This window comes from Nannochloropsis gaditana, assembly GCF_000240725.1.
Source record: "Nannochloropsis gaditana CCMP526 unplaced genomic scaffold scaffold280, whole genome shotgun sequence".
NCBI classification, from domain to species: Eukaryota; class Eustigmatophyceae; order Eustigmatales; family Monodopsidaceae; genus Microchloropsis; species Microchloropsis gaditana.
This window is the reverse complement of record NW_005803673.1, coordinates 8,516-26,634: the sequence shown is the minus strand read 5'-3', so window position 1 is coordinate 26,634 and position 18,119 is coordinate 8,516. Positions and strand designations below refer to the sequence as shown.

General features: G+C 54.9%; 1 protein-coding gene across 1 annotated transcript; it reads left to right on the top strand.

Annotated features, from left to right (window-relative positions):
• Positions 1 to 803: 803 nt before the first annotated feature.
• On the top strand, positions 804 to 2,538 carry NGA_2007100 (hit zinc finger family protein; the record flags this gene model as incomplete). The annotated part of the gene is made up of 1 exon (XM_005855137.1): positions 804 to 2,538. A coding segment is annotated over one exon (1,508 nt), but the record flags the coding sequence as incomplete, so codon positions are not given.
• Positions 2,539 to 18,119: the final 15,581 nt, after the last annotated feature.

The following is an 18,119-nucleotide window of genomic DNA, read 5'->3' as shown; positions in this document are numbered from 1 at the left end:
TTGCTACGAGGGTGAAGATGAGCTTGGACCTGCCACCGGAGACCAAATTGGAGTTTAAACCAAATCAGAAGGTGAGGCAGAGAGATGAATGCCAGATAAGGGGTTAAGGGTCTTGTAGAAGTCCACATGGTTGCATTTAGCCGCTTATCGTTGAATCAAGGCGTACTCAATTGTTAAATTTCTCATTTTATGCTGCAGGTGGCCGAAGCGGGGGGCTCCATGTCATCAGCGCAGGACGTGAAGGGCTACACTGTATAACCCTTGACACCCTACCATACAGTATTCAAATGCAAACGGAGAACCCCACATTTCTGCAGTTGACCGGGTTCGGAGCGTGCTGAAATTTGTACAGGCATAACGAAAACAAGGAACCCCGCACACTCTGCTGCATAAGTTTGGAAAGAATTTGTGCGGAAGGATCGATTGACGTGCCATATCACTTGTTCTTGTTAAAAATGACAATTATTTGTGAGCTTCCTTAATTTCAAAAACTCATAGCCTACTCGGAGTAGAAAGGCAGGCATGCGTTGAATGTCTGCATGGCGCGTTCTTCTCTCATTGCGTCACACAGCATGTCTTCGTGTTGTATTCTTTTATGAGTTTGGCATTGGAAGATACCATTTCCCTGATGGTCAGTCGTAGCGGTGTGAGAAGAAAGCCATTCCTTCAGGGGAAATGGGTCTCTTTCGAACATGGGACATTATGATCATCTTTCAGAAAGGATACCCGGCGTCTGTCGAGTCCCCATCACTAGCAGGGACAACGTTGCGGATAATTTTACCGGGCGTCTCGTGTTTAATTTCACACCACAGACAGGGCGGAAATGGCGTCATTGCACATCGTCAAGAAAACTCTTCCTGGGAAAGTGTCAGTCCGAAAGACGGACTTATTGCCCTGCCCTGCCGACAGCTTCAAGTCGGAAGACAATGTACTGCTTCGCGGTCCCACGCGGCGGATTTGTCTGGTTTGCAAGTCTAAATCCTCGGCATATGCCTGCCCCCGTTGTAGCACGCCTTATTGCTCCGCAGTTTGCTACAAAGGGCACAATCAGGAATGCACGGAAGGTTTCTACCGGCATCACGTCGAGGAAGTAATACGTCTTCGTCAGGCGGAGGAGGTTGGAGCAGGCATACCTCCCGGGGGCAAGGCGGCGAAACTTGCCACGATCAACGCTTTAAGGCGCGTCCGACTACAGGCTGATGAGACGGAAGCATTTTGCTCTGGCGTGGGAGGCGATCGCCTGGAGGAGTTGTGGGCACGGAAAGACTCGTTGGACCTAGAAGCGTTAACACGGGAAGAGCAACGCGCCTTTTTAGCGTCGGTGGCAAACGGGGATTTGTCGAGAGACATTGAGATTTGGACACCGTGGTGGACCCAGGGAGGAGTGTCTGAGGGAGGTCAGCCGTTGGTGAGGGTGGAGAGAGACGGTCTTGGGTCCGACGGGGGAAACAGCCAAGGCGGGAAAGGAGGCGCTACCTCCGATAGGCCGATAGATTTCACGTCTTTGCACGAAGAGCTCCAGCGTCTGAAAAAGAGGATGGGTTTTCCCGTCCAAAGGCCTTTCCTCACCTCCAGTGTCTCTCCACATCTCCCTTACCATCTACTCGACATTTTGTTCGCCTACACTTGCGTCCTTCGCACGTACAATGGGGCTTGCGGCCTCGTCCCGGAAGATGCAGCCGACGACCTCCTCGCTCTCTCGCCCGTTTTGCGTTACCGTCTTCGGACGGGAGCGGAAGCGGGGCTGGTCCGACTCGAGTCCGCGCGCGGGGCGCTTGCCAGTTCCTTGGAGGCACTGCGGCGATGGCAATTGCTGCAGGGTCCTGCGCCCTGCGCTTCGTCTACTGGAATGTCGAGCTCGTTGGCCATGGGATTGGCCGCGGGTCGGGACGTGGTGTTGCTCCTGGAGCACAAGGTGAAGACACAGGCGGCTTTGGTGGATGCTTGCCGCTTAATGCGGGCGGCATTGCGGGAGGCACTCGCCCAGGGGGCGCCGAAAGCAGAGATCGAGGGGCAGGAGAAGCCCGGCGGGGAAGTTGACGAGCTTCATTCATTGACCGAAAAATTGAGGCAGCTCGCATCGGGTAAGACAGCCGAAGACTTGGGGAAGGAGGGGAGAGCGAAAGCGCGGCATGGGGGAAAGCGGTGGTTACGGGCCTGGCACAAGCTACGCTTCTTCTTGGAATGGTCTTGTTCATGGGACGGAGAGCATCATGAGGACGGACAGGAGGTAGTAGGGCGAGCTTTCCGTACGAAGTTTGAACAGGCTTTGCATGAACACGAGCTGTTGCTCGTTCGAGGTGAAGTTTGAGGAAGGAAGAAGGGTACGACGGACGTTCTTTGAGAGAGTCACACGCTTTATAGACCACAGTTGACAGTGTACGAAGTGTAAAATGCCATGAACATAAAGGGAAATTTGAGGAACATGACAATGTTGTGGAATGTGTGGAGGACACTACTGAATATGATGGGACAGTCGCTCTTAAACGTTCACAAAGAATTCCATGACTTTCTTCTTGTCCGAGATATTTCATGCATTTATCGTAGGTCTTGAAACCTCGGTGAAGGAGGAGATGTAATTTTTGAGCGCCAGTGCCTTATTACGCAGCGCAAACATCCGAAAACCCCTTCTACTTCTTGACTGCACACCCGGTAACCGGATTCGAAAATTGCACGGCATATTAAATTTTCCCACTAAAAAATGAAGTTGCTTAGTTAATCGATTGATCATGCCGTGAAAATCTCCCCATATGGACGTAATTACACCAACACACTCGATCCGCAGCAGGGAGGAAAGGTATGAGTTTAAGCGAACCAATTGGAAGAAAATGTCAAAGCCAGAGTCTTTGTGCACGATAGATAAGCCTCAAGAGGGATTGGAAGGGCAACAGGATGAAGAGCGGAGAGCGAGCGGACAGGATTGTAAATTTCGTATTGTAATCAGTGGGGCAATGCGAGTTTTGACGGCCAAAGCGCCGACTCAGGCTGTCCAGCACCGAAGAACGTCAAAGCGTGCGTGCGCCTCAAAAACAAAACGTGATGTTGGCTTGTTACCGCCTGCGTGGCGACACATTTTTCCTTTCATTTTAAAACGACTAAGCGATGCCTTTTGTCGCAGTCCCTGGGGCGAGGGGCGTGTGGTTTTGGTTTTTAACACCCCGGCAGGGCTGGTCAGACGGCGATTGCCGAAGGCCGTCGAATGCTTCGGTACAGAGCGGGATCGGTTTGAATTCTGGTCATTTTCCACGCGAGAATCCCTGCGGAAAGGCTTCTGCGTGGGGTTTTTCGTCCATGTCCGTCATGTCGTGGAGTAATCTGAAAGACTTAAATCTTAAGGCTTGCGCACTTTATGCGGATTCCGAAATTTGTCTTAGAAATGAGTGGCGGACCATCCTTAACTGTTGCTGTGCAGGAGCATTCTACGCCCCTCCTTCCTGGCATAAATTAGTCCCCGACGGGGTAGAGATGGAGGCACATTTTGCGTCAAAACACTGACAATTCACGAGTTGTTGAGTTCATATCTATCCTAGAGCCACAATGTTGTTGGTTTGGGATTGTAGCGAATCGGACCTCGACAACCGCATTCCCAATTTCAAATTATGTTCAGGAAATCCTGTGCCTTAACTTTCCCCAACCTTATCGAAATCATTCACAGGTATGGGGCGTCGGCAGCCGCAACATCCACCAGCACCCACCGCGCAGGCTGTCGCTGCTACCAGAGCTGTCGAAGAAAGCAGTGGCAACAAGCCACGGGCATCATCTCGGGGGCCTACCCCGACGGTCCTGACTACAAATTACACCGGCAGCAGTGGTACGGCCAGCATAAGTCGAAAACGGAACACGAATGCCATTGGGGGGATCGAAGGTGTGGCGGGAGGTACCCAGAAGAATTTAAGCGTCAGCATAATGAACGGGTCAGAAGACGGGGCGGATGCATCGCCGAGGTTCATGCTGGACTCCAAGCGTCACGCGTTCTTTCCCAGCGATGCCTATCTCCACGAGTCTTTGCGCTCCTCTCCACGACACAACCGGCGGCTCATCCGTTTTGAGGACACGGAGAGGTGTTTCTGGGAGCTTGTGTTCACCCGACACGACCGTCTCCGCCATCTCTTGGAGGACGTCTGCCTTAGCAGCGGCTCCCGGGCCCGGCAAATGGCCCGCATCCACTGCGCAACCCTGGTCAACGATCTTGTCTTCGTCGGACTCGATGTCCACGAGAATGTCCTTGCTTTCCACCGCACCGAGCGCCTGACTGCCTTTCTGGAGGAGCTGGAAGGGCGAGTGGGGCCCAACCCCTCCGTCACGGCCGTCGAGGAATTCGTCCGAAACTGTCGCCCTGACTTCTCTCCCTACCTCTGTGCACCCCCTCAAGAGAAGGGCGACGCTGAGTACGTGCTCTTGGGCGAGCGCGGCTCTGATCGTTGGCTCGAGCTGCGGGCCTCGGTATGCGCAGATTGCTACGCCACCCACTTGACCAACGGCCTCGCGGTGGACGTGACAGGCCTGAAATACAATTCAGACATCCAAGAGCTGTACGCGCGTCTCGAGGATCTCGTCCCTCAGTGCAAGTCCGCGGACGTGACCCTCCGCCTCCTCTTCCACGATGGTGCGGATGCCTTGGCCGAAGTGACCGTGGCTCGGGGCTGGAACCAGGAGGAAGGGCGGCAGGAATGGGTGTGTGTGCCTCGCTACGCGGCGGGGGGAACGCGCGTGGACCCCCACATATTCGACCCGGGAGACACCCTGTGTTTGCCTCAACTGGCCGACCTCGGCATGTTCCTCCCGACCACGGAAGTCGTGATTTGCACGCGCAATTGCCTCCATTCGACGCTCGGTAAAGCCGCCTCCCCCACTGGCACGGGATCCATCCTGGCCCCCAGGGCGCACGACGACTTCCCGTACGCTGCCTCCTCTTTGGAGAAAAGTCTCGGCATCCCACAGGGCAATCCTCCGGGCAGCATCTCCAAGCCACCGAAACGGACTTCCAGCAACAAGCGAGTCACCGCCAAACCCAAGAAACCAGGGTCCACCGGGGAGAACGATGGCTATGGCCCCGACCTGGCACCTCTTCCCCCCTTGACCAAGGTGTCGTCCCTGTTTCCCTCCGACTGCCCTCAAACCAGCCTGGATGCGTTTCCCTTCCCTGAAATCGAGCCGGGACCAGTCCATTTCGCCGGGGCGGGGGGGGCAAGACCGGTAAAAGCAAGCCCACCAAACGGTACACTTGCTGCGCTCCTGGCTGCCTGCAATCGGCTACTTTTAAACCAGCGGACGAACCCCGCTCCAAGAACAACATGGTCTGCGTCCGGCACGCCCGGAAGGGTATGTCCTGCATCAAGGGCCCGCTCTGCGACCATCCTGACTGCGTCCACGAGGAGGTCTCCACCGTCCCTCGACGGGCCACCTTCGGCTTCCCGGCGGAGCGGCAACGTCGCTGCGGGAAGCATAAGTTGGCGGGCATGTTATACGCCACAGAGCTGGTGAAAAAGCGACACGCCTCAGCGCAGAAGCGGAACGGAGGCACGCCCGGGGCCAAGAAGAAGGCGCCTGGCTTGACGACCAAGTCGGCGAGAGCGCGGGCGGCATCCCGACACCCGTACATGGACGAGGACGAGGACGAGGACGAGGACGGGGGATGCACGGGCCATGAGGAAGCTGAATACGAAGTGGCAGCCACGGAGGACGACAGGGAGGACGACTTTCTACCCAAGCCCTCCAAGCGTCGCCGCAATGCCCCTTCCCCCACAGCCGCCGCCTCCCCGAAGGTAGCCTCTGGGGCGGACAGGAAACACGACGAGCCCACCAACTCGGCCTTCCCTTCAGGACTGGCGGCTGCGGCCGCTGCGGCAGCCGCAGGTTGCGTGGCATTGACCATGACAGAGGCGGACGAAGAGCGAGAGCAGCAGGTGGACGTGGGCCCTCCCTTGACGGATGACGCGCAGCAGCAGATGCAAGCGCAGGACCACCCCCAGCACCATGGCTACATGTACCCGTCCAACCACTTTCAAACCCTCTCGCAGCAAGGGCCTCCCTCTATCAATCACCTCCTGGACGGCGGGGCCCCCCAGAGTTTCAGTGACTTAGCCAACCACCCCAGCGTTAGTCTCACTGCTTTAGGGGAACAAGCGAACGAGGCTTTCCGCTTCTTCATGTCAAAGGGCAGTTCAGGCGACATGAATTTCCCTGTCCAGCCCTCCCCCGCCACCGCAGCAGCAGCTGCTGCCATCGCAGCCGCCTTGCCGCCCCATATGCTTATGCCGTCCGCTCCTTTGCTACAACCGCTTCCCCCTGGCGCCATGCCCTCTTACCCACCGCAGTTATCCTCCCCTTCCCGCGAGGCAGCTACCACGGCTACTGAAAGCGGTGCGGATGCCCAGCAAGACCAAGCCGTGCGTTTCGACATGCTGGTCGAGGCGGCCGCTTCAGGGAAAGGGAGAGCGAAGGACCAGAAGGCGGGGGAGCGGCCAAATGTATACCTCTCTTCGGAGCAGGGAATGGAAACCCAATCGCAGCCAACGCAGCTTCACTCACAATACGGTACCCATTTGTTGAATAGACAATCCGCGTACTCCATCCAGCACCAACAGCCGCAAGAAACGATGCAAAATCAGCATCAGCAGCATGAAGGATCACCTCCTTCCCACGACGCTCTAGGGCTGACGCAAAGTCGGGCTTTGTACCAGGCGCCACAACAGCAACAAAGTCAACTCCAGCTACTTATTCAAAGAGCACAACAGCAGCAGCATGCTCAACAGCACGGGCAACAGTACCACTACCATAATGATGCTTTAAACCAACAGCAGCAGCTTGAGCAATACCCTTCCGATCAGCTTCAAAGGCAACAACAGCACCTCTCGCACGTCCAAGTGGACAACGGGTGGGGCGATCTCGGGAGCCCGTCCCCGGGGTTATGCCTGGGGGGGATGGAGGAGGCGTTCGGCCGTTCTCCTTACGGAGGCACCACACCCAAGGCGTACCAGCAACTCATGCATCTTGTTAGCCTCGGCGGCGACTACAGCAATCAAACTGCCAATACAGGAAGCGGAGGGATGGGTGGGGAGCTAGATATGCGGAGCAAATATGACCATGGCCTCCGCTCGGTATGGGCTGGCGATGTCGCCGTCGTCATCGTCTTGCGTTCACCGCAAGGATCCCTTTCTGGACTCGCCTCGCTCACCAAGGACGTTGGTTTTGAGCCCGCGGATGAGGGCATTTACTTTGTGAAAAATGTCACTACTTGTGATCAGTCCGCCAGAAACAAGGGCGACAGGGAATGCTTTAGGCGAGAGCTCCACCGCTTGTCCGACTGTCTTCTCCCGGCTCCTGCCTCCAACTTTCAGTCTGCCCAATCGCAGCTCGTTTCCACGGTGAGTGGACGGACAGGCACGGCAAAGGAAAGTCAGCTGTCCTTTTATATAGATCAGCACAAGCAGGCGCTCGGATTGGGCGAAGACGCTTACCTCTCCGAGCAGATGGAGACTGGCATGGGCCGAAAGCGTCCGGCTCGGCGACTCATCTTAACATGGGACCCCTCTGGTGGTGCTGAGATCGACGTGGAATTCTCGAATCGATCGGACAGACTAAAAGTCACGGAAATCGACGGCAACGTTGTTCTGCGGCCCTTGGGGCCCACTGGACCCTGGTTGGAGAACGCCTTGACTGATTTTGCCCGCCAAGGACTCGCCTTTTGCGCCGCGGACCTGATGGCGCTTGTACTTGGAGCAGCGCGTATCCGAAGGGATGCGAAGTTGTCATCCTTGGGTGGGAAAACGGCATTTCCTAGCAAGGAAGGCGCACAGAAGGAGCCAGACGAATCCCTGATACGGGAAGTAGAGGCTTCATACAACCTGGATGGGTGCCTCTCACCTCAATTCGATCTCCCTCTGGACGTGCTGGAGGGGCCTTTGACGGCCCTCGTGTCTGATCCCTCGGCGGCATTCTACGTGGTTTCCAACTTCTTGACCATCCGCGTGGGCGCTCAGGGGTGCCCCCGTTTCACTCCGGCATCTTTCATCCATTTTTGCAACTGCTTTTTGTCCAACCGGGATCCTTTCGGGACGGCCTTCCGCGTGTGGTGTGAGGTAACCTCCGTCCCTTCAGTCGAATTCCGCCCTAATCAAAGCGGGCAGGCGGACGAGCCGGTGTCCGCTCCCTCCCAGGTCCGCCGTGCGGCCACGTCATCTACCAGCACGGGCCAGGATTGCTTCCTCCACCTCTCCGACGAGGCCCCTGGTCTAATCCTCAACTGGTGCTTCCCAAGAACAACGCTTGAGCTCCCTGCGAAATCGGGCACAGCAAAAGGCGTCGTGCTTGGATGGAATGACCGAGGCCGAGACAGTAGATTAACGTGGGAGGTTCAAGAGCCTCGGCTCCAGACCTTATTAACTAGTCATGCGAGAAGCTTAGGATTCGATCCAACGACTTTGGCTGGCCTCGCAGGGGCTGCCCAGGATCTCACGAAGGGCTGTGGTGAGAAAAGCGGCAAGTTTATGGAAACAATACTGGAGATCGGGCAAAAGCAGCCATCTCGCAAGTACATTGGTGCGTCTAGCTCTTGAAAAAGTAAGGTAAGCGATACAAGCAAGACGATGCTGTGCTTTTGCCTAGGTGCACAAAGAAAGCAGCAAAAGCAGCCGCGATAGCCGCAGCGTAATCAGGGGGCTAAAAGTACGGTGGCGATTTAAAAGGAGTCCCATGTGGACCTTCTGCCCCAGGGATGGCGCGGCAAACGGCAGAGAATGTCTGCGTGTACGAAGTTGTTTTTAATCTCTGTTCAGCAAAGTGATCGAGAATGAGCCTGTGTCAGTGCCGCGACTATGTACGTCTACATTCATGTGGGAAGGAGAGGTCAATCATCTATCACCTCTCTCATGGAATAGAGAAATATTTTAAAAAAAGCTACGATATATGAACAGCAGAGAAAGCTCCACCTCTCATGAAGGAAGGGTGCAAAGAGCAGGGTATATATTAGCAAAGTAAGGCCAGCTCATCATCCCTCACAAAGAGATGTATGACATGCGACCGATGAGGAGGCATGCCTCCACGAGAGGCGTCAATTCGAACCCCTTGAATTCGAATCAACCTTACTACCTGGAAGGAAGTAATATCTCGACTATCCCACTCCAGAACTCTGGCCGAGCCAAGCCAAGGTAATCATGTCGATGCGGAAAAAAAGAAAAGCAAAGCAGGTGTTCCAACGTGAACGCGAATGCGTTAAGTCGGCTCAGTACCGCGCCTTTTTCCTTCGTGGATGCCTCCTTTCGAATTTCAAACATTCGAAACAGTTTCACGAGGCGCTTATCGTTCCATCAGATCTTTCATTTCAATGGACTTGATTAACTCTCGGACAATGTCACTCCACTCAAGTGCTCCCTAGAATTTCTCACATACCTTGGTGGTTTACATGCATGAGCCTTTTCAGGCCCTAACCGCATCTCCATCCCGTGCTTTCAAAAAGACAACCCCGAGTCCAGCGCAAACTGCACGTCGAACGTTTCATATTTTATTCCTACCCCTTCTTAAAGGCAGACGCATATTCGCCCCATCGATCCTGCACTTTCAAGTATACATCTATCCTGCTTTATTCTTCCTACTGTTTGACAAATGAGGTTTGGTTTTCGGGACATACCTCAGGCACACGGACCTCCTACAACAAAATGGTCGTGGCCAAGCTGGCATCGCTGACCGCACACTTCGGAAAAGCCACCGCCCTGACCGCCATGGCACCCAGTAATGAAGCGCGTCATGGCGACGTCAAGGCCGCCGTGGTTTTGTCGGACTCCACCGAAGATGTGGAGGACGCGGTTGAGTCCTCCGCCCCCTTCTCCGCCGTGCTAAACTCAATCTTCAACGTCCGCATGTGTGTGTGCAACCCAGCATCTTGTAGAGGCAGGACCCAGGCGTCTTGATCCGTGTCGTTGTGGTGCGAATGCCACCAGCCTGGCGGGGTCACAAAGCACGCCCCGGACGCCCATTCCAATCGAATCGGGTCCTTCACCCACCCGTCTGCGTCCAGCTCTGGGCCCATCAGGGTGTAGGTACCTTGCGGGGCTGCGGAAACGCAGAGGTCGAGGGCGACCGAGTTATGCCTGAGGCATCGCGGGGGGGGGGAAATGAGGGCGGTGGATTGGAGGACGCAGGAGAAAAAGAATGGGCCCATATGAATCACGAGCCGGAGGCAGCACAGGGTCACGCTTGCCATCATTTTGGGTCATGATCGCTTACCTGTGCGGTCGTTGTTTCTGTCCGGCGGGTAGCAGATTCAACAGCGACCAGAGCGTATGAGTGAGAGTCAGGGTGTTGGCTTCGGTCATCCGGTTGCCGAGCAGGATACCCAGACGGTTGCGGTGCTCCACCCCCTCCTCGTGCTTGAGCAGTTCCACAGAGGCCACCATCCTCTCCCTCGTGTACAACGTCGGCTCGAACTTCTTCTCTGAGGCCGTCACCCCCAGGTACCGGAGGAGCGGCTCGTCACTCACCCAGTACAGAGCGGCGGCCTCCCCCCCCGCCTCCAGACCGACGCCAGTAGCGGCATGTCGTACTGCTGCCGCCGACGCGGGGAGGACGAAAAGGTCTCCCGCCTTCCATCTGATTTCGCCATGCTCCTGGGAGGACGACACCCCGCGGCCGCGTATCACGTAAAAAGCTTGAGATGTGGCGCGGGCCTGCGTCTCAAGGCTCTCCCCTGGCAAAATGCGGATGTAAGCCGCCAACAGGTTGGGAGAGGTGGCTGGATAGGGCACGTCTAGTTTCTCACCGAGATCGAAGGGTATCACACGGGTCGGACCTGTGTGCAATTGATCAGGAGGCATCCCGTTAGAACGGATGCAGGACGCGCCTCCCCCCATTGAAAACATTGTTGAGGGGGGCACAAGGACGGAAGGGCACACGATTCCTGCTTGATCTTCGACCGACTGGCTTAATATTTCCCATCACGTGCCCAAGGCAGAAAATCGCTCGCCCCTGCCCCCTCTACGCCAATTTAACTCTCCAAGCCCCTTTCCAGGTAATGTGGAGGGTCTCCTAGAAAGTCACCACTTCCTGAGGCCTCCAAGGAACAAGAGTCGTACGAATGACGTCTGGCCTTCAATAATGCGTTGAGAGTTTGTATACAGCACAAAATTCGAAACAAGAACGCTTGACTTACCTTCCTCGTGGTGGCTGGAACCCAGGGCCAGGTAAGGGATAGGGGAGACGAATGGATCGGCCGCCGATGTGTACTCGTAAATTATTCCGTCCTTCTCCAATGCAGGCTGAGAAGCCGTGTAAGTAGGCGGCAAGACAGTTTGGGCCACCATAGCAAAGCGGGCTTGAAAAAGGTCGCTCTGTCACGCGTAGATTAGGGATGGTTGTAAGGCGCGGGAGACGCGCGAATCTCTGTTATTACATGAATTCAGAAAATGAAAAATGGCAGGCAGACCACAATAAGAGCAAGCACATTCGCAAGGCAAGGTTTGCAGGTTCTTCACCGTGCACGCCCCTCGTTTGGCGCCTACCGCCTCGATTGCGGACGTGGGAGTGCACGCAACGAGGATGACGTGGACGGCGCGAACGTGCAACGAGGGGCATGAAAACGCGACTGGCGGGTCCCCGCCCCCCCCCACAAAAAATATGCAAGGGCGTCTTGCATGAAAATTAAATAAAATCGTACGAATGGCAACCTCGTCGCGATACCTCTGCGAGGAGAGGTCACGTCTTTCTGAGTTCAGTGACTTTCCGTAATGTACTAAGGGAGAGTGCTTTGGCAGTCCGTAAAGGAGCGAAGAAACGTTGATGGACGACACGAAAAGGAAGACAAACATGAGACTACGTCTGTGATGATCCCATCGGCCGACTATCGTGCGCCGTCTTGTTTTCTCGAATGTATGGATCGTTGCTTTATTTTTATGTGGAATGGATGAGGGTACCGCGAATTTGTCTTCCCGCCAGCTTCCCCACCCAACCCCATCTCTCTTCATGGTAACCGCCTCCTCTGCTCGTAATGGATCATGTGCACATGTTGTAACCAAGCCATTTGTCTCGTGCACACAGCATGGTGCGGTGCACGTTGCCATCACCGCCACGGATACGCCCGAAAGACGCAAGAATGGGACACGGTCATCCTTTCCTGTGTGTTCAACGTCTACCAACGCGCGAGTACATCCACCGAGTACATGACCAGGTAGTTCTCATCTTGAATCTTGATTTCCGTGCCAGCAAAGTCCTTGAATTTAACACCGTCTCCTGGCTTGACCTTCACGTCGGCGACCTCCCCCGTTGAGGCAATCCTGCCTGGGCCCACCTTGATCACTTCTCCCTCCGTCGGTCGCGCTTTAGTCATGGACGGCGCCAGCAGAATGCCCCCAGCGCTCTTCTCCTGGGCTTTTTTGACCTTGACCAAGATCCTGTCACGCACCGTCTCCACCGCATCGAGCGTCATCGAGGAGCCCGTCCAGGTCAAGAGGATGTCGTCGTCGCGGATGAGGACATGAGGTGCTCCGTCGTAGATCACAGACATGCCGTCGAACTTCCCGTATAGAACTTTACTCCCTGAGGTGGCGAGGAACGGGCACAGGGTTCAGGGTCAAGGAGTCTGAAACAAAGATGAGCTCGGTAATTCATGGGCCGATGGCGTGCTGCATGTTGTTGTCGACTTACCAGGTTTGACCGGCATGGGCATAAGGACTGCCGTTTCTGGATGCTGACGACCTGGGCCTGCTGCCACTACCTCGCCCTCGGTTGGCTTCTCCTTCGCCTGCCAGACGGGGCAAAAACAGGAAAGGCTATATAGGAGGCAGGCCCGTCTCGGTAACTCAAATAACACAATCATAGCAAACATACATCTGTGCCACTCACACGGAGGGGCCAAATTTCGGTATGCAAAAAATTGAAACACTCACCTGGTCGGGCAGGACGATTCCACCTGCTGACATGTCTTCAGCGTCCTTGACCTTGACAAGCAACACGTTTGCCAGGGGCTCCAAGGGGCCTGGAATCTCTTGACCATCCAGATTATGTGCTGTAAAGGATCGACAATCGTGCGATCGAAAAATCACAAGGATTGAGTTGTCGGCTGATGAAAGATCTTGTCAGTGTCTTCGATTTCCAGAGGCTGTCCTGGTATCCTTTGCCAACGTACCTCGAGTCATAGTCTTGGGAAAACTGCTGCGGGCAGAAAAGGAGGTCTTCTGGCCAGGAAAAAGGGGTAGCACGAATGCGCCGAGCAAAAATGGGAGGCATACAAATACGCAGGCACGTAGAGCTAGGGCGGCGGGCATGGTGCTGTGGTGAGAGCGAGTTGCAGTAGAGATGGGGAGGGTTCGAAGTGAAGGATTTGAACCAGCGTGGATTGCCAAAGAATTGAAACACAGCGAAAAAGTGATAAATCACACCTCCAGTACACATTCAAAAGGCGTGATCTCTCAGGTAGTTTAATGTGAGCTCGGAATGGCCTGGCTGAAAGTGGCGCACCCAGCTGCGAGCGAGCAGCTCGAGCCACCCAGTCGCCTGCAGTTAAGCTCTAGAAGCTTGAGTCGTGCATTAAACTTTCTGTTTTTTGGACAATCAAGCGCTTTAATACGGTTTTGGTCTTTGTTTGGACTCTCTCTATCCGTTCATCGACCTGAAAAGTCCTGTATGCCACCCAGGCGTGGCCTATGTTCTGCTTGACTTTTTGTGGACGGTAACCTAAAGATACTAGTACGTGCGGTTCCGAGGCTTCTCAAGGCAGCTATGTCCTGCTTGTCTATTGCAACTCAGCATTAATGCACCTCAGTGTCCTGAAATCGATCTCACAAGCGTAATTAGATTCTAAAGAGACCACTATACTACAAACTTAGCTGGTCTGAAGCGTTTGGTCTCTGTTGTTGATCAATTTGTTTTCCCCTCCATCCTAAGCCTTTCCTCTCACTTTGCGGTCTCCATGTTTCCATACCATGAACGATTTTTGCACAAGACTTCAGCAGTTTCAGGAAGCTATGAAGCGGGGCGTCTCTATGGTCGTTATGGCCACTTTGCTTGTAAGCACGAGCGCATTTCTCGCTCCTGGTAAGAACAACTTTACGCTATCCTCCTTAGTTGGTTTCCAGAAGCCAATACATGAAGTTGTGTGCGTTACTAATTTTTTACCCTTTCCTTCGGGAAACATGCCTCCCCCCGCTTCAAAGCTGCTTTACCCGAGCTGTCAAAGACTCGTAGTGTGGCTGCTAGGCGGGGGTCACTAACCACGACGATGATGGCCAAGAACGTCCGTCTGAGTGAAAAGAGTCGGCAGAAGCTGGTGGAGGGTATTAACATCGTGGCCAACGCCGTGAAGGTGACCTTGGGGCCAAAAGGCCGCAACGTGGTATTGGAGCGGAAGTATGGCGTGCCAGAGATTGTGAACGACGGCGTGACGATAGCACGGGACATCGAATTGTCAGACCCAGAGCAGAATGTGGGGGTGAAGCTGGTGCAAGAGGTGGCGACCAAGTCGGATATGAAGGCCGGCGACGGGACCACCACCTCCACCGTCATGACCCAAGCCATCGTCAACCAAGGCATGCGTCAGGTGACGGCGGGTGCGAATCCAGTTGCCCTTCGGCGGGGCATCCAGCACACGGCCAAAATCCTCTGCGATACGGTCAAGCAAATGGCCAAACCTGTGGAGAGCAACAAGGACCTGTTCGACATTGCCACGGTGGCGACGGGCGGGAATGCAGAGATGGGCGCAGTGATTGCCAAGGCGTTTGAGCTTGTGGGGGACAGCGGCTCGACGGTGGTGGAGGAATCGCAGACGGTGCAGGACGAGGTGGAGTTCACGGAGGGCCTGAGCATTGACCGGGGCTATGTCTCCCCGTACTTCGTCAAAGACCAGGAGCGACAACTGGTGGAGCTCCGCAAACCCCGAGTCTTGGTCACGGAGGGAAAGATCTCGGCCGTGCACGAGATCCTCCCCTTGCTGGAGCACATCGCCAAGAGCAAGGAGCCGCTCTTCATCGTGGCAGAGGACGTGTCTGGGGAGGCACTAAGCGCGCTGGTTGTGAACAAAATGCGGGGCGTGCTGGACGTGGTGGCGATCAAGGCTCCTGGGTTCGGGGATCGGCGCAAGCAGCTGCTCCAGGACATTGCCGTGGCCACGGGCGCGACTTTTGTCGCGGAGGAAGTGGGTGTGACCTTGGAGAGCGTGACGCCGGAAATGCTCGGGGTAGCGGAGAAGGTGGTGGTGGGGAAAGACACGACCACCATCGTCACCAACAGCAACTACGCGGAGGCGATCAAGGAGCGCATTCTCGCCATCCGTCGGGAGATGGACCTTATGGACAGTAAATTTGACAAAGAGAAAGCGCAACAGCGTGTTGCCGCCCTGGGTGGGGGGATTGCGAGGATCAAGGTTGGGGCAGCGACAGAGACGGAGCTGAAGGACAAGAAGTTGCGTTACGAAGATGCCTTGAACTCGGTCAAGTCGGCCATCGAAATGGGTGTCGTGCCCGGCGGCGGGTCCACATTGCTCTACATGCTGAAGAAACGCGAGGAGATCTTGGCGGGCATGGACGACGACGATGAGAAGGCGGGCGCAGATATCGTTTTCCGTTCCCTCTCGGCGCCGGTCATGCAAATCGCTGAAAATGCTGGGATCGATGGCGGGATCGTTGTGGAACGCATCTTCGAGAACCAAGAGTGGGGCTGGGGCTACAATGCCGCCAGTGGGGTGTACGAGAATCTCCTGAACACAGGAGTGGTGGACTCGGCGAAAGTAGTCATCAACGCCCTGGAGAATTCGGCGTCGATCGCCTCCATGGTCTTGACGACCGAGTGCTTGATTACAGAAATTCCAGAGCGGAAGTCTCTCGATCAGGCGGCGCAGGATTTCGACGGTGGAGGACAGTACATGTAAGGGTGACCAAACAGAGAAACAAAGAGGGTGAGGTAAAAAGGACGCTTAAATGCATGTCGAAGGGTGATGGCTCAGGGGCCTCAGAAAAAAGAGGAATCATGGCGCCTCTGCGGCTCTGAACGTGAGGTAGACGGGTAGTTCGAACCGGGGGAGCGAAATGAGGGAATGTAGGGTTGAAAGGCCAAGGCGGAAAAATTCTGCTTGCGTTTATTTTTTACACTTGCAAGGGCCGCGTACAGACGGGCAGTCCGGGGACCAGGATTTAGGAGACAAGAGCTTGTGGACAGGTCGAAGCACGCGATATAACACATACAGAGGAATCCATACTGCTCTCTGCAGCACAAAGAAACAAGCCAAAAGATAGCGGATTTTTTGTCTCTGTGTAAGAAGGCTACGAGAGCACGTATATTTCCACAGCACCTTTCTTTCCTCCGAAATCCTCTTCACAAGTTGTCGTACCCTAATTTACCCTCTCTGTCTGCCCAATAACAAAGTTTCATTTCGCAACATGCTCCTTAAAGAGACTGCTTCGAGCCATTGTCAATGCTATGGCGCTCGATTGGGCTCAATAACCCTAGCGCCGCCCGAAGATCCGAGTAGCCGTTTGATCCACTATTGTTAAGACTCTGCTCCGCAGATGTGTACTCCGGCTTTTTACGATTTAAAACATCCAAGCGTGCCTCCAACATAGGCGAGAGCAAATTACCGTCCTGTCCAGTCAAAGCGCGGAGAGGGGTCCGTAAGGCGCTCTTACCGCTTGTGGTCAATGGAGGGCTTGAGCGCGCACCCCTTGTTTTTGTCTCCAAATCTGCAGTAGGGATCGGCGAGGCCCTCGTATTTTCTACGTCAAACTCAGCCCCAAACAACATCAAGTCCGCCGTCAATTTCTCCGTCAGCTCTTCCAACGTTCTTGTTTCCTCCGGGCAACACCCTGCTCCGTCCTCGCTTGTCCCCTGCTCCCCCGTATCCGTGCAAGGAGCATGCTCATCCATCTGCCACGAATCCGAGATGCGGCGCCGTGCTTGTCCCTCTGACTGTATTCCTGCAGAGAGTTGACGACTCTCTCCTGTTTCCTCAAAAAGTGCCCTCTTGATTACGGTTTCTTGTTGCGCCACCAAGTCTTCGGTCGCGTGCAGGCGGGTTCTCAACAACCTCAGCTCATGTCGCAAAGCCCTTTTTTCAGCTGTCAAAGATCCAAGTGCGTCAGTACCCTCCTTTTCCTTCTCCTTTCTCTCTGCATCTTGCCCTTGGGGCTCCATGACCATATCTCGCATGCGCTCATACCTTCGGCCTAACTCGGCCATGTCCGCTCGCAACGCCTCCCCGACCGCTTGCCCCAGCCATTCTGCAGGCATTTGAAAGGCACCTTTGTGAAATTGTCGGGCTGCGCTTGTCGGCCGGTGAAGCAAGACGGGATTTTCTTCCTCCCCGTCGGGGGCCTGGAGGACAGGATCCTTTCCACGCGACTTTGCAAGCTCTTCCTTTTGTCTTGAGCGACAATTTTCGATCTCCTCCACCAAGTCTCCGTACCTGTCTTGCAAACTTTTTACCTCAGCGTACAGGCACTGGAGCGTGTCGCGTAACTCTGCGTTCTCCTCCAGGAGTAGAGCTTGGCGTTGGTAGGTCGCTTCCAAAGAAGCACGAGAGGCCTCGTCCGGCGCCAGAGTTGGCTTGTGGGTAGTGAGACTGCAACCTAAAGCTTGCGCTTTGGGGGTTATATCGACGTTTTTGATTCGATCTCCACTTGTTGCCTTCGTACCACCACCGTTCGAGGCCGCGGAGCCCAACCGCAACTGCTTTTGAAGCTTCTCGTACTCCACGTCTTTTTTCTTTAGCTGCGCTCGAATGGTGATATCTTTCCAAGTCAAACGTGTTATCCGCCCGTTGAGCTCGTTTTTTTCTTCCCCCCAGCGCTTCTCTGAGGCGGTCTTTTCAGCCCGCACGCTGGCCAATAAGCTCTCAGCCGCTTGTCGATCTAGTGCTGCAGACTCGACTTTGTTCAGCAAGCTAGCACGTTCATGACTTAGCCTCTCCGCTTCAGATCGGTGCGTATTGAGGTTGAAAACGAGTTCCATGTTTTGACTTTGAAGCATTTGTGCTCGATTCACCAGCTTGTACAAAAGTGGCAGAAGTGTGCGGGGGATCATCGGCAAAGCCTCATCGATTTCCGCTTGGCTCAGACTGTTACTTTCGCCCTCCAGCATTTCAGTCCGTAGATTTTGCTGCACCCATCCAAACATGTCTTCGATGGAGCTTTCAGTATTTT